General features: G+C 41.0%; 1 protein-coding gene across 1 annotated transcript in view; it reads right to left on the bottom strand.

The window, feature by feature from the left end:
* Window positions 1–736: 736 nt before the first annotated feature.
* CIT (citron rho-interacting serine/threonine kinase) overlaps window positions 737–16,288 on the bottom strand; it is a 37,393-nt gene continuing 21,841 nt past the window's right edge. The window contains exons 12-31 of the mRNA XM_009581741.1: window positions 15,947–16,087; window positions 15,642–15,749; window positions 14,774–14,936; window positions 14,366–14,530; window positions 12,973–13,110; window positions 12,516–12,696; window positions 11,704–11,795; window positions 11,303–11,407; window positions 10,265–10,434; window positions 9,223–9,303; window positions 8,876–9,011; window positions 7,463–7,602; window positions 6,489–6,581; window positions 4,638–4,746; window positions 4,383–4,511; window positions 3,452–3,532; window positions 2,751–2,829; window positions 2,453–2,635; window positions 1,285–1,588; window positions 737–798 (exon numbers count right to left, since the gene is read on the bottom strand). Of these exons, the coding sequence (XP_009580036.1) occupies window positions 775–798; window positions 1,285–1,588; window positions 2,453–2,635; window positions 2,751–2,829; window positions 3,452–3,532; window positions 4,383–4,511; window positions 4,638–4,746; window positions 6,489–6,581; window positions 7,463–7,602; window positions 8,876–9,011; window positions 9,223–9,303; window positions 10,265–10,434; window positions 11,303–11,407; window positions 11,704–11,795; window positions 12,516–12,696; window positions 12,973–13,110; window positions 14,366–14,530; window positions 14,774–14,936; window positions 15,642–15,749; window positions 15,947–16,087 (2,622 nt within the window). The 3' untranslated portion in view covers window positions 737–774. The remainder of the gene's footprint in view (window positions 799–1,284; window positions 1,589–2,452; window positions 2,636–2,750; window positions 2,830–3,451; window positions 3,533–4,382; window positions 4,512–4,637; window positions 4,747–6,488; window positions 6,582–7,462; window positions 7,603–8,875; window positions 9,012–9,222; window positions 9,304–10,264; window positions 10,435–11,302; window positions 11,408–11,703; window positions 11,796–12,515; window positions 12,697–12,972; window positions 13,111–14,365; window positions 14,531–14,773; window positions 14,937–15,641; window positions 15,750–15,946; window positions 16,088–16,288) is intronic.

Genomic DNA, 16,288 nt, shown 5'->3' with positions numbered 1-16,288 from the left:
ATTTTGCAGCATAATCTAAAGGTTTCAGTTAATTTACAAGTGAGGTACACTACACTACTCAGCAAAGCAACCTAAAAGGAGAGAGCAGCCAGTGATGGTGCAGCAGCATGCAGTGAACTGTCATGCAGAAGACCTGGATAAAGTCTTACACCCCAGTAGCTTATCGGTAATGCACTTTGTCTCAGGGCCGGGCACATGGGATCGTTTAAAGCGGGGTTCTTCCCTCCCCATCAGAGCTGCTCTAGAGCAATTTTAGTGAGAACAAAATAACTTTCAGAAGTGGCAGGTGAACAGACTAATCAGAAGTCATTTTTCTTGTGTTCTGTAGAGAATATCCAATCACACCTTCTATTGAAAGACTCGCTCACCTTGGCCCTTCTGTTTCCAGGCCACCAGGCGTTCCCAGCATGTCTCAGAACTGTGATCAATTATCTGGTAAGGGGTGCTAACCACATTAAAGACCTGGGGTGGGACTCTAGTCCCATGTAATTTCTTTGATGAACTACTAGGGACTAAAGCGAATACAAAAAGTTCATGAACTGCTTGAAAGAGTAACAGTAGTACAAAGTGCAAAAACAGGAGTGCAGGAAAGTGCAGAGAAATTAACTGAGATGCGAACAATCTTCAAAAGCGTCATGTCTCCCGATGCAGAGCTAGCTGTGGCCCAGGAATGCTGTTTTGGTAACTGGGCAGCAGACATATGGAGTGCATATACTCAGTATATTTCCTTTTTTTTCCTGCAGGTCAAGATGAGTAACTTTGTCTAGCTGAGACTTACACTGAAGACTGGTCCCAGACCTGGCAGGGAAATAAAAAGACAGTTACAGGTTGCACATATTTTTCTCACATATGCACAGGTGCCAGCAGCAGTACATCACCTAACTACTGCTGCTACCGCTGAGCAAGTGCTGTATGCCTGCTTGCTTCTAGGCGGCATAATTCTGACAAAGGCAGGTACTACCAGCATCACTGAACACAGCAGGCTCCCACATTCCTTTCTCCAGACATTGTCCCCCTTCAGGTCCTCAATAACTCGATTTCTGTTTGCTTTCAGATCTGGAGGACTTTAGCCTGTTCCAGAGTCAAGCTGCTTTTGCAGTTACAGAACTAGCACAAGGGAAGGCGTTCACAGGGCCAGTGAGTTACAGCGTATGTGCTCTGTTTTAATAGAAGTTGAGGGGGGTGAGATTTGATTTGCTCTTGTACTCCACAGTACCGCCAGCTCTTCTGCAGTACATGCCTTTACCTGAGAAAAGAGAGAAGTGCCCCTGGCTCCTGACTTACTTTATTGACTTGAGCAAGAGGAGTTCTGGCACCGCTCACAGGCATTCGTCCTCGGCTGCTCTCTTCAAACAGCCTTCCAGGGGACCTTTCTCTGCGGGTGCTCAGGAGCCGGCCTGGAGATTTCTCCCGCTCCAGTGGTCGCCCAGGTGACTTGTCCCTCCGCAGCTCTGTCCTTCCCTCGCGGTACCGATGTGGTGTGCTTGGTTCTCGAGGGTGGCTTGGACCTTCCGGTGGTCCTGGGCTTGATGCTACCCGCTTGGTTATGTGCTCGTTGTATGTGGGCGGACCTCTCTTGTTAGGGCTACTGTCATTCAAAAATAATGGACGCGAACAGCTGAGCGACAAAAACCTCACGTTACATTTTCTTTTAGCAAAAATGTAACTTTCCCCAAACACCCAGCATCAGACCTCCCTGAGCCAAGATATTTTGATAGCTGAGTATTCATTACATTAGCCACACTAGTAAAGTGCCTTAATGAATTCCTAATGTAAGTCATGTCTATGTATAGGCCACAAAACTACTTCAGCAGTATACTTTTCCATATAAAAGTACACTAAAATTTGATATATGCCTTTTCACATACAAAATTTTCAGTAGCTCCAGCATGTTCAGGCCAGGTTAGGATGACCTACAAGCCTCAATTTCTCAGTTTCCAGCGCACAGTGGCACTGTCAACCCCAGTATTTATTCACCTGGCTGAAGTATCACCGTTCTGCTGAACAGAACAAGATCGTATCACAACTTCCCAACGCCATCTCCCTAAGGCATAGTCATTATTTAAGAGGAAGGGGCTCCTGCTTTAGAGCATGTTACAGTCAATCGATGTTTAGTGTCATATTAATAGCATCTAAGCTCACCAAGCTTTGAAGTCACAGCTATATCACAACATAAAAGTAAACTAGCTGAAGATGACAAAGCGTTTGTGGAGGAGATTACCCACATATTCCTACAGAGCTAATGTTTCTTCGCCTTCTGGATTTTAAAACATCAGTGACTCTACTCCTTGTTCCATTCCAGTGTTACAATAGCTGGCTAACGCCAGCCTCTATCTCTAAGAATGGAACCAGGGCATCCAACATTTCCCCCCCATTTGGGGGGAAAAAGCCATCTGGAGCGAAGTTTGCTTACGAGGTGCGCAAGGACCATAACAGAGGGACTTCATCATACCTGCGTGTAGCAGAAGATCCTCTGTGGTGCTGCTCGTTGTTGGTCTCCTTCACTAGATTGCCCTTACAGCAAATCACCCTTAATTTGTCTTGGTAGGAGGAAGCCAAGTAGATAGCTCCAGATGAAATGGCAGGCCCTAGATACCGCGGATTTGGTATCTCCAAGTGGGCTCGTGCAGGAGTTCTGGATAAAATTGCAGGAAAAAGTCTTTACTATGACAACACTGTCCCTTTTCCGGGGAAGTACACATATTCTTGCAGCACGTGCTGTTCAAAGTAATGAAACGAGAACAACTTACCCTAGAGAAGCTCGTGCCTGAATCTCGATCACCTCAAGGGAATTGAAGTGGGTCACAAACAGATAGGGCTCCCTGTAGGCTGAAGGAGCATCACAGAGGGAGGAAAAATACAAAATAAAATTCTCTATTAAAAACTTCTAAAAAGCATCAGTGAGCACAACAGAGCCCCACAGCCCCTTAGGAAAATTAAGGGAATATATTTTCTGTAATAAGACATGGACACTATTACTAAATAGGGAGATGCAAGCTTAAGGAATTGTTGCTTTGAAACAATCTGTATCTCTAGAATTTTACTAACCAAAAATGGTGAAAGAGGCAATAAATACAGACTCTTAACTGAACAAAATCCCACTAGGTAGTACGAAAGGCCAGAGGGAACCACACTGACATTATATATTCTTGACTATTTCAGAAACTTCCAAGCATCACTAAAAATTCCACTAGCCAGTTCAATCACTGTCAGACGAGGAACATTAAGGAAATATAACTTTGGTTTAGTTTTCCTCAAATTGTTTATACTTCAGAAGGTTTGCCATTTGGATTTATAATTATCTTAAATCATGGGAAAATCTCCACAGTTTCTGGGAGAATTGGGAGAGGGAAGAGGAAACGGAAGCGCTGAGTGAAGAATACCTGTCCCACAGGGTGCTTCCCAGTTTCAATAATTTCCATAATCCAAGTGAATGTCCCTCAACACCTACCAAAAGCTAAGGGCAAGCGATTCCATTTCAGGTCATCTGTCCTACTGCGTCTTCCATAGGAATCCACAAAGACACCGAACTCTGCCAAGAAAAGTAATGTCACGTCATGAGCATGTGCCTGAACTTAATTCATTTATTTTTGAAGTGACAAAGGCAATTTACCCTGGGCTTTTTAGCAGGGACAGGGTGCTTACTATCTTGCAAATCCTAGAGTGCTGCCAAGTACTCTAATTGACATTGAATTGGCTACATGTAGGAGTACTTTCAGTACCGAAAGTTATTGCAATTCCAGGTCTCACTATACCAGTTAAGGTAAGGTTATTATTTAATCTACAGTTGGGAAGACTATGCGACTCCTACTATAAGTCACCCAAAATTACTGCTAGTGAGCTGCTGAAGACTTCCTGTGCATCTCCATGACACTATCCTAGAGGGCCAACAAAAGCAGCTATACAAAAAAATAACACCCTCTTTTATTTGATCACAAGAAGACTAAAAAGTCTCATCTGTCTCTATGGAAACCAGACAAGAATGCCGAAGTTTGAAAAGCCCTTAACATTTTATCTGGATAATCAAACACCTGCTTGCACTTAACATTGACTACAATCCCTTCCCTTTAGTCACAGAAGCCTGCTGTGGCAAGTGATCCACAGGCACGGAGAACTTTTAAGCCAGAAGCAAGCTGACCAAAAGCACCTCAACAAGTGCTGTTTTAGTGCCAATGCCCTGTGCGTCTTACTGTTTAAACCACCAGCCACAACTCTTCCAGGGCTTTTAGATTCACAGTCTTCAACAAATCGTCGTTACCAGGTACTCGAAAGTCATCTCCATTCAGCGTTCCTTCCAACAGTACTTGGGTACCTTCTGGCAGTTCACGAACCAGAGCGAGCAGATGTCGTGCAACAACTGCACAACCATACCACACACTTACCGTGGAAACACAGCAGGTACTCCTCCCTCTGCCCCGTTGGGTTCACTTGGATGATACTGACTGGAAAACTGTTGGTGGAAGCAGCAAACACAGCAGAGGCCAAAGTGTGGTCGTTTTTGTCCAGAAACTCTGCAAAGAGAATGGAGAAAACCAGCCTGATCAGCACCAACTTTTTTTTTCTAAACTGCTTTAGAAAAGCCCCACCAAAGGTATCTGTGGAGCCACTTGGTGCGTTCCTCAGGAAATGTCTCCTACCCTCCAGTGTATACTGCTTCATCTCAATTTCATAGAACTTGTTGGTTCCAATGATGATGCTGTAAGTGGTCAAATGGATGCAGCTGCAAGGCTCAGAGGTTTCGATCTCCTGAAAAAGAGGAGGAAAGTTCGGACCAGTATTAGTTCCCTATAACACTTTACAGATTTTTCTTATTTTGGAAGATTTGCCACATTTATTGCTTGCAACCTCAAAGTCACTAACTGTCTCTCAAAAGCAAAGTATGTCTGCTGTTAACACTTACGAAGTTAGCTTGATGGCTCCTTAAGCAAAAAGGAAGACAAACATACATCATCTTCTTTCCTTCTTTGTACAACGTAACACAGATGTGTTGTCCACCAAGATTTGTATTGTCATTGAACAGGTAGGATAGCTCTGTGGGTTAGCCTGACGCAACACACAGATCCCGAGATCTTCTGAGGACAAGATTCCTTGCATAATTCCTAGTTTATCTGGAAATTTACTTGGCAGAACAGAAAAGCATATTCTGGGCTTGCTGCCATCTTGTTACGATCTAAATTCAGTTGTCTGGATTAGTAAAGACAAGGAAAACCTGCCTTCTGAAACACGCTTTTACATGTTTTGCATGGAAGCCCTTGGCAGTATGGAGGTGAATGGCAGCACTAGCAGAGGACGGTGACTGTACGTCTTCAGTGTTTCCTGCCGGCTGCTGCTCCATTGTGAGCGAGAGTTGGTATCAGCTACAATGCTTGTAGATGTTCCAGGTTTGCTGGCATCCACATTGTTTGTGCCAAGATCTTCTCCATCAAACATGTCTTTACTTTCAAGGAGGCCAGCATCTGAATTACTGTGCCGACGCTGGTGCCTTACAGCAGTGCCAACGTAGCACTCGGTGGGGATAAAAGCCTCAGTCAAGCGGTAAATTGAACCGGTGCCTTCAACATAACCTGCAGAAGCTCACAGGGATATGTAGTTTGACCTGAACATCCCTTAATCTGTGAATTGGAGAGGACATGCGTTTCTAGGTACCAGCCCATTTTAAGGCAGGGAGTGTTTAAAGTCTCTGTTCTGAGGGAAGATCCCTAATATTTTGGTTTTTTCTGGATGTGTATGAGCATATAAAATTTATTCATGACAATTCATTGGACTTGCCTTCAAGAGGAATAGTGGGTTAGATGCTCAGAGTATTATCTGCCTGCAATTGGCTGTCTGAAGAAGAGTTGCCGTAGTTCTGCTTTTCATACCCATGCACGGCAGAATGAAGCAATACACGTACCAGTACCGTACAGTACCGGTGTTGCAGGTGGACAGGGTTACATACAGAGGAGGTGTACACACAGCCACATGAGATCCACATCTTACTGCCCTGTTTGCTGGCCAGGAGAAAGTACATGTATATCAGGGTAAGTATGGGAAACAGCTGCCTATCCTGTGATGGAATCATACCAAATACCCTTTGATTTTCACTGGTACAGTAAATAAATTCAGATACTCATTGCTTCCTTAATTGCAAAGAAGAGAAAAGTCATTTGTTATGGATTTCTCCAAAGACAACAGAGGTGAGGGAACACTGCTGGACAATTAAGAAGAAAGCCTTTTCTGGGTAAATAAGCGAGGGTGTGATTACAGCTGAGTCCAGTATCTCAGAAAAGCATAGTTCTGTTCTGCATCTCTCCAAATATGCCAGCTCTTATTAAAGGAAATTGCTGCCTACTCCAATTTTAGTCAGTGCATGTTGCAATTTGTTATCGTTTTAGCTGACAAACAAATGTTCTTATGCATGCAAAAAGATTTAAGATGTTTGCTCCAAAGCAAAGTCTTAGTGCAATCTGTGAATTACCTTAGCTACTGAAGGGAATTACTAAGCTCACCTTTCTGATACAGAACTTGCTCAAGCTCTCATTGTATCGCAGAACAACCACTTTATTGGGCATGGCAGCACAGATACAAAGACCATTCTCAACCTGAAAAGAAGATTACAAGCATAGTTCAGGATGGTAATACAGAGTAAATTCTAATGCTGAGCGTGTGAAACGGCTCTGAGTACCTCTTGCCACAAAAAGAACTTTGCAGAGATAAGCAAGTACATTTTTTAATAGGGTAGTTACTGTGAATTAGTGTAATAATGAAAAGCCTCTTCACATTCTCAAAAAAGAACGTGAATTTGAACTGCTTCTATGATTTCTTTTATACTTGAAAGAAGTTAATAAAAAATTTGAAGATTTTCAACAGAAAAATGTTCCATTAAAAGGAATAAGAAATTCACACAGGTTAGGTCTAAATTTTAACCCCCGAAACTGTTATCTTAAACATCACCTTGAAATGAATGATGTTCAGTTTGTAATCAAAGTAGTCTGTAGAAGTAATTGTTAATGAGAATTTTTGCTGTGGCTAAATGTTCCATACTAAAACTGGGAATTAATGTAAATATCAAGTGTTATCAAGTGACGCAAACACCTAAGTAAATTTGCTAGCCTGGAAACTGTTACATGACATTCAAGAACAAACAGTGGATGGAATTCACTAATTATAAATCTAAAAATTGAAGTCAGCTGTGAGGAGGCAGTTATACTATGCTATGCTATATTTCTTATTATGTAGCAGTTTAGACTATACCATCATGTCATCCTGACTGAATTTATTCATATTAGTAGTAGATCCTCCATACTGGCTCCAGCTTAGCCTCTCTTCAGCCCCTATACTCTTCTTATTTGAAGAAAAAGATTTAAAAGAAGAATATAGACCTTGGATTTGTTGCCAGTGAAATAAAGGTGCTAATTTCATTAATATTAAACTCAGTGCAGTATAAAGGGTGGTCTGGGGGCATGAGGGAGCTGTATCCTACCTTTCCAGCAGCAAAAAGGTGACATCCTTTGACAGCCTCAAAGATGTTTGGTGAGATATCAGGCTGGGCTGGGAGGTGAGACTGGGCTAGAGATTGCTTCACTTTCTTTACATCAACAAGACACAGAGCCCTTTCTTCTCCTGGAAACAAAAATGGTTACATTTTGTCAAGGGAAAACTCCCTGTTCTCTACAAAAGTCTGTTGTTACCTAAGCAGCAGCTTATCATTACAGGCTGTTACTGTGGTAACAGTCACAATGTACCATGTAGAATTCATTCCATATTATTCCTATTAAAAGTGAAACAGAAAACTTAGAAAAACCCAACCACACAACAGGCAGTGAATCCACTGGGAGAACAACCATTCTCTCTGTGGATTATTAGTGTTGCTAAGGTCTAGTAGGTCACAATAACAGTGGCCTCATTAGGACACTATTCAAAATTAGCCAGGAAGTCTCATTTTACCCTTCAGAACTTCTTAAAGTAAAAGGTGCTTTAGCCTCTCTGTGCCAACAGAACCGGCAATGGATTTCCAAGAAGTGCCCTAATAAATCGCATTATAGGCCAAGCCCAATTCCTCTCGGAAGTCTAGCGATACAGTAACATAGCCTTCTCCTAATTTTGCGTGAGATTTTCTTTTTCCAATTGCTTTTTTCTCTGCCACCCTGAAACAAATCAAGCATGGACAGCTTAAATCCTTACAAGGGGAAAAATGCAGAACAAACAGAACAAGAGAGAGAATTTGTTTTTCACTCCCTACAAATGTCATATAGACACTTGATAATTTGGGCTTTCAGATGAAGATAAACCCTAATGTTCAGCATGCCTACCTCAGTGCAGGAAGGGATTATCTCTGGAACACCACAGATGGAGAAATTAAAGCTAGTTTTCCTTTCATAAGGGAATCTTAAATAAACCATGAAAGAAGTCCCAATTTTGTTACATGGATTAGTGTTTAGAGCAAGAGAGGTGAAGAGTTGCTGGCCCTAGGCCACAGTGATCACATTGTGGTCCTCAAATGGTCAACGACGTTAAAAAGAAAGGTTATGTAGTGATTAGGAAAAGAGATGCTCTCTGATCAGCTCAACACTTTTAAAATTGAACTTAAAATGACGACTAACCCCTAAGTTGAAAATGTTTTGTCTCTGGTTCCTCCCTCCCTCAGCTTTGGAAACTGGGAAATCACTTTCTTGTGAAGGTTTAACTGAGCCTTCATTCACATATTCATTTACAAGAAAGCCTCAGACAATACTGTGCTAACCACAGTAATTGATTCCTGACAATATGCTGATGAAAAAAAAAAAAAAAGGCTGTAATGAATCCAGAGGAAAGCCCGGCACTGCAGCACTCCTAGCAGTACAAAGGAATTACCATACATTTACTGCAGGACAAATGGTAACATATAGCCCCCTACCTGCTATCATGAGTAGCTTCTCCAGATCCTTGATGAGGTGAATTTGGAAGACAGCACCCATTCCTGGGATGTGCGTTAGGGAATTCTTCAGTACATTCAGGGCATAGAGACCTTCTTCTGCACCCACCAGTACTACCTACAGTGACAACACGAGAAAAATAAAAATAGTCCTTACATGAGGAGAACAAGGAATGCTCCAAGAGCAAACTTGGACAATACTGTTTACCAGTGAAGAGAAAAAACAAACCAACAAACAAGTATATAATTACACATATTGCTCTTAAGAGACCCTTTCCATGAATGAAATATCCAATACGCAGAAGGGCCTGACTGAATATTATCATTACCTGGTCACTGAAGGGCATTGTGCAATTTATATCCAAACGGTCTTCACCCTCTAGCTTCAGCAGGGAGTTTCCAAGCAATTTCTGCAAACAACAAAAAGATATTTTTTTTTGGTTAAGTTAATCTTTATCTCTTTTTCTATTAGTATTTTAACAATGTAAGGTCATAATTTCAGACAGGCAAAAAGCTTGGCACACATTTTTTTGTCTCAGAAAGCTAAAAATTGCAGGGATATTGCCTACAGAAGAAATAGTAAACATTTATCTACCTGAAACACAGTCAGGCAAACTGATCAGAGTTAACCTAAACTCTGTCCCTATCCTTTCCATTTCCCCCAATCTCCTGCTTGGAGCAGTGAAATTTTCCTAGGGGAAGGATTAAAAAAAAGTCCAAATGTGGTGGGAGCATGTATTTTCCTCAGAGAAAATAGGAATGCCAGCATGAGAAAAGAGATGATTTCCTGCTAGTCAGATATTCCCTACCTCCAGAGCTAACATTCTAATATGCGATGCCATAGAATCAGATCTCCCTTTATCAGAAAATAGAGAGTTATCAGTGCAACAATAATGAAAAAGGCTATCCAAAACAAAAACAAATCCATTTAACCTCTTATTCTTACCAGGAGTAAAACTTAAACTAAAAAACACACACACGCACCCCTCCCCCCCCAAGAAACAAAAAACCCCTGACTCCGTAAGAATGGGAGAGGAGGGAGCTTTTTGCTTGTTTCTTATGTGGTACATTATGAGATTGGATTTAAACCATGTCCTAACTGCTCTTTCTTCCTGTTCTGTTTGCTGGAATTACAGAGCTACAAATTTGGGATCCTCTTACTATACTCCCCAAGTCTAAAAAAGGGTTTGTAATACAAAGCATGTGTCTCACAATGAACTAGTTTCCTGGTACTCATATTGTACATCATAAGGCAGAAGTAATAACTTACCTTCAGTTAAAGCTCAGTATGTCAAATACCGAAAAATTATTTTTCAAAACTCTGCTCCCTCCCAGAATATTTTATTATTAAAATGAAACTTTTATACTCACAGCATCAGCCTCAGCTTTTTCTCTGGAAACTCTCCCACCTGCCACTATTGATTCCAGTGCTGTGACCCAGCGCTGTTTGTCAGGGAAGCTGGGTGCTAACAGGTAGAGTGTTCTACCAGGCCAGCAAGTGGTGTGTGGATGAGACTCCAATTTTAGGATATATGGCACATCTGAGATGTTATATAGATAGAATAAGACTTAGATTAGTTTTTGGAATATTGTCAGTGGACTTAAAATCAACACCTTTCAGCCTCATTGGAGAGAAGTTGTATTCATCATGACGTGTTACCATGGCAATTTATACATAGGTTTCTCCTTTACAGGTCCTGCACAGGCTAGCTACTTAAAGCTAAATATGGATGCAATCCATACATACAATGCTGTCTCTACTAAATAAAAATAATTTCTTGCCTTTTATTCAAAAGAGAAAGAAATACCATTGTGGAAAAAAAGTACAAAAACAGCCACTTGACTAAAGTTTTCCCTGTACTGTTCAAGAAAAATCTGTAAAAATTGGTTATGGAAACCTTTGTTTTTAACAGTCTGTATCCTTTAATGTTAAAGTCAAGACATACATAATCTTTTCATCAGTTCTATTCAATACATACAAATCAAAACATCGACATTTTTTCATAATAAGAGACTATACACCCCACAGTATTTCTAAGTTAATGACCTTCTGGTTAGAGCACAATGGTGGCATGTATTATGACACTTCACATTTGATAGAGAGCATTGAGAGAAAAAATTTAAATAAACCGAGTGCTTTTAAGTATGTTACAAAACTCTTAAAATTTACTTCCATTTGGCTTGATGATTATATTATTCACAGTTCAACTACCATGACAGAAGCAACCGCCTATGTCTAACTAAATTTAGATGACTGACCTATTCACCTAACTCAAATAGAGGTAACCTCAAAATTACACAGTTACAGAGTGAAAGTTAAAGGGAGAAAATTCTGTTCAGCCGAACAGAATGTCAACTGATGGCAAGCCAGATGAAATCCATTTGACCTCATCTACGTAAGATTCTCACCTGTCTTTGCTGTATTGGTAAGTTCAGTAGCTCCTACAGCTCCGTGAACAGTTACATCACCATCAGGAAGGCAGAGCTCAAATTCCTCCAGAGGCCTCTGTCCAGCTGCAGGGAGAATGGGGAGGCAGATTAAGAAAGAACAACAAACATAAATAGCAAGAAAATAATTGTGATAGCAAAATGAAGTGCGTACACACTGGATGTTTCACAGCTGGATTATTATGACATACCAGCTAGTAAAACTGTTAACCGTCTAGAAAAACAACAATGTTGCCTTATTATAGAAGATTTAGCTAAATTAGGTATGGCCACAGCAAACAGTAACAATCTTTAAGCCTCTCAACTCAGGAAACAATATCTGAAGATTAAAAAAAATGTTCTTCCTAGAAATGCTAAGTTACCTTCTCTTGCTTCTGCATCATAAATGAGCACTTTCGTTCCCTCCAGGACAATATACTTCCTGTCCCAGCCCTGTTGCCCACGTTTATTATTCCTAAAGAAAATAAGCACAAAGCCATGTTGGATTTTCTGCTTGGATTCTGAATAAAACAAGCATGCAACTCCTAGACAGACAGATTTCAGTGGCAATAAGTAATTGTAATGGGCATGTACCGATTATCACATTGTAAGAGCCAGGATAATATAAGGAACGGATCCAAATGTTTTAGCACCTGATATGGCACAAAGATCCATGTTTATACCTGTCGTGGTTTAATCCGGCAAGCAGCCAAAACCCACGCAGCTGCTCACTCCCGCCCCCCCCCAGCGGGACGGGGAGAGAATCGGAAGGGTAAGAGTGAGAAAAACTCGTGGGTTGAGATAAAGACAGTGTAATAGAACAGAAAAGGGAAAAATAATAACGATAGAACATATAAAATGAGTGATGCACAATGCAATTGCTCACCATCTGCGCTGACCGATAACCAAGTAGCGATCGGTACTTCCTGGATCACGCCTACCATTCATATACTGAGCATGACGTCACATGGTATGGAATACCCCATTGGCCAGCTGGGCTGGCTGTCCTGATTATGTTCCCTCCCATCCTGTGTACCTAGCTCAGTCAGGAGACACGGGAGCTGTCCTTGGACTAGGAGGGCACTTAGCAACAACTGAAAACATCAGTGTGTTATCAACATTCCCCTCATACTAAATCCAAAACACAGCACTAGGAAGAAATTTAACCCTATCCCAGCCGAAACCAGGACAATACCTTGGCACCTTCATCCATCCTTCAAGACGTAGACTGCTGCTTGGCTCCTTCAGCTGCAGACCGGGAGAATTCATTTTATCCCGGCAGAATGCTTCAGAGAAGTGCGTGGCATATTCTGCTGGCAGTCCACAAGTAGCTGGCAAGCAAGTTGAGCATTTTGGGTGACACATCACCTGGCATTCTGACAAAAGGACAGAGAAAAACTTTTGTTAAATGACAAAAAAATCATGACACCACTGCCTCAACTTCTAATGCACAAACCCCAGCTTTTCCAAGAATCTCCTTCTACTCTAAACCATCAAATGTTTTCTAATGTAGAATGTTTGCACCAACTAATTTCAAAGTCTTCATACTTGGTCCTTTCTTCAGCTTTCACTGAAAATCTATTCTAGACGGCTGATGCTTTTTCATTCTACCGTCCAGTTACACTTTGTTTATGAACACACTCTGCTCTTACCAAGACATTTAGATGCTTGCCGTCCAAAGTGCACAGTATCCAGACACACCGCACATTTTGTTGCTCTCATATTTAGTCCCACGTTAAAACGATGTGGGATATTATGATGCATTCGCTCTTTCAGGCGTCGGCTGTACTCTGGAAGGTACAAAATTTATTATCAGGATGAAAACTGTGATAGGGATGAAAATTATAGTAGGTTTTGGCATTTTAAGGCCAAAGTAATATAAAGTGACTACATATATCTATCAAAGCCCTGCTGACATGGACACTGTTTTCCCTTGCAATCTGCAAATCTTAAGCTACATTACCACCTCAGTAATTACCTTATACAGATGCACAGAATGTGCCACTTGAGAATGGACTGCAGAACTGAAATGGCTAGTGTTTGGTGTAGCAAAATTGTGTCAATCAAACGGTCTAAATTTCGAGTCTGCACTCAGCTCCAATTCTTACGATGCGCTAAACTAATCTCTCAACTTTGCTTACAGCTAACACACCCTTCAACACCTATACTGTTGTAATCAATACACAGCAGGCCTTCTTCATACAGCCTTCATGCTAACCATCAGTGCCAGCATATCTTAAAGCATACCTAAAATCCCTGTTAGTGGATCTATATTGAGCAAAGTTTATCCTTGAAATTCAGGGCATGGTCTTTTACTGACGAACATGATTCTCTTCCCTGCCCATGATCTGCCTCTGAGGACATCTCCCCATGCCAATGTTACCCATCCTCATAGCACCCTGTGCCTCCCCAGCTCTCTGTGTTGGCGGGTTCTGGCTTTTTCCAGCTAAAAGCTGGAGGTTTTAGTTCAGAGTCTCTGGGTTCAACACTCACTCTGGAATACTGGTTAACTAAGAATAAATGAGCAGAGCCCTCAATCCTTTAATTTTTTCTGATGATCCTCTCCCCTCCATTCTCAAGGATATGGAAGGGTATCCCCTTTTTCTAGTTAATGGATATTAATATCATCCTTGACCTGGTATCTTCCTTTTATGCCTAACCGAAGTCTTTTCCCTTTACCAAAAGTCTTGATAAAATCTTTCTGCTCAGCAGAACAAATCTGCAGTTTAGACAAGTAAAAATGTTAACTGCTAAGGAAACAGTCATGAATCCTTTTGATCAATGCAGAGAGCAGTACAGAAAACATACTCCTTTGAGAAAAAACATGCTCTTAAAACAATTCATGCTAATAATTACTTTATTGCTGAGGTTTTCAGAAATAAAATACATAATCCAAACAGATAATTTTAAATCAAAAACGAAAGCAAAACTTATCATCTAATATTCCTATCATGAAAAAAATCTGGTTTTGGAGTTTAAAAAAAAGAGATAGCATTCAAATAGCAGACAGAAAAATAGTAACAGAAAAGTTCACCAAGAACCTACCCTCTGGTGTGGAAGATTCCTTCCTGCGACTGGAAGGTGGAGCTAGCAAACTGATCGGAGTAGGCTGATGCTCTGGTGAGCGGACTATGGCAGACATGATGATCTGCTGCCTGGCTGTGGCTGGAGTAGATGGATGAGGGTGGTCTGATATTTTCCGATGAGCAGCTATAGATGAGATAAATGCCACTCATTAACATAACCAATATGAAACACCGGTTCATAGCAGTGGTTCTGTGTAACCATTCAGTTACAACCCACAGAAAAAAGTGTAGCCTTATTGCACCTTCACAGCAGTAGATAAGAATTAAACAACATATGTTACTGCTATAGTCACACACAATTAAAGGCACGTTTTCAGACCAAAAATGTGCGTCTCCTTCCAGATTCATCTTTTCTGTTAACCCCTACCTTCTTCACGAGCAGATCTGAGTTCAATGCGTGTTTTCTGTAGAGCCTCCTCCAGCTCAGCAGAACGAGCCTTCTCCTTCTCCAGTGCCACTTTCAGCTCATTGTATTGCAGGGGAACCTGTGTGGGTAAAGAAGGGTCCTCTTTCCGCCGACTAAACAGGCCCTAGCAACAGAAACACACAGACAACTCCTAACTCCTAGTAAGAGATGGCTTGAACTAGGCAAAGTGAAACTAGCTAGTGGCAGTCCGGCCAGAGGGCCTAATGGTAATTCTGATATGCGTAAGGATGGATTTTTAGTTCATATTGGCACTGGAGATAAAATGTTGAGATATGGATTAACTTAAAAAGGGACGTACATTACCTGTTAGTACTCACACCTTGAGTTTCCGAAAGCATCTAAACAGAGGATCTCAAAATACGTAGTTAAAATTAAATTACTTAATTCAAAATGACAGAACGGCTTATGACAAAGATGCGACACAAGTCACATCGCCTGACTAATCAATCCTATGCTATAACTAAAGACAACCACTCTAGATACACAATATGTTCATACACACATACATACTTACCATCAAAAAAAAAAAAAAAAGAAGCATGGTTAAAATTCTGTATTCCTACAGCCTCACTGAGGTGTAGCTACTGGGTTGTAACCTAAGTATTGTAGGAATGACAACATACTGGAAAAGCCAAAAAGAGCACGTTCTGCCTAGTAAAGTTTGCGTTCAGCAACTCAGAATACTCTTTAATGAGGATACATTTGTGTTGCACAAAGAAAGATAAAACAGAATATTATGAATACACAGCACGTAACTAATCACAAAACCATCATTTAATTCCATGCCTCTCAAACCTTTTTCACCCACCTTTTTCTTTTTCGCTGGTTGGTCCATCTTTGCCTGCAGGAAATCAATGAGTTTGGTTTGCTGAGAAATAGTGCCCTCCATTTTCACTTTTTCATGGGAATAGAGAACCTGTGAACCACACACACATGTAAGAAATTTCATCTTAATAGAAGAAACAAACAGATAACTCAATAGCAGAACAGAGCTAAAAAACAGTATAAGGAAAGTGTCACACAGAAAGAGTAGATCACATCCTAAAACCCCACAGGGAATGGGGTTTTAGGATGGGGAGCACAGAGTGCTGCCCACTGTTTCCTCACCCTCACCTGAATGTTTTCCAGCTGATATTCCAGGTCACTTCTTTCAGTCTTCAGAAGATCTGCTCGATCTAGAGCCTCTTGCAGACCTTGAGTTAGGCGGAAGATGTGATTCTTTTGTAGATCCATTTGCTGCTGCAGCTTTGCCTGCTGTTAACAGAAAAACAAAGGCCAGTGTTTTGGTTTTGTTGTTTGCTTGTTTTTAAATAAAAGCTATTAAATGTTATCATTCCTTGTAAAATAAGCATCATTGCGGAACTTAAAAGTAAACAGACAATTCTTTAAAAGCTTGAAAATTACAATATTCTAGAAATTTTCCTTCCTTTCAGAACACACTATGACTAAACATCC

The sequence above is a fragment of the Fulmarus glacialis genome, unplaced genomic scaffold (genome assembly GCF_000690835.1).
Source record: "Fulmarus glacialis isolate BGI_N327 unplaced genomic scaffold, ASM69083v1 scaffold38757, whole genome shotgun sequence".
Lineage (NCBI taxonomy): Eukaryota > Metazoa > Chordata > Aves > Procellariiformes > Procellariidae > Fulmarus > Fulmarus glacialis.
This window is presented reverse-complemented; position numbering and strand designations above follow the sequence as displayed.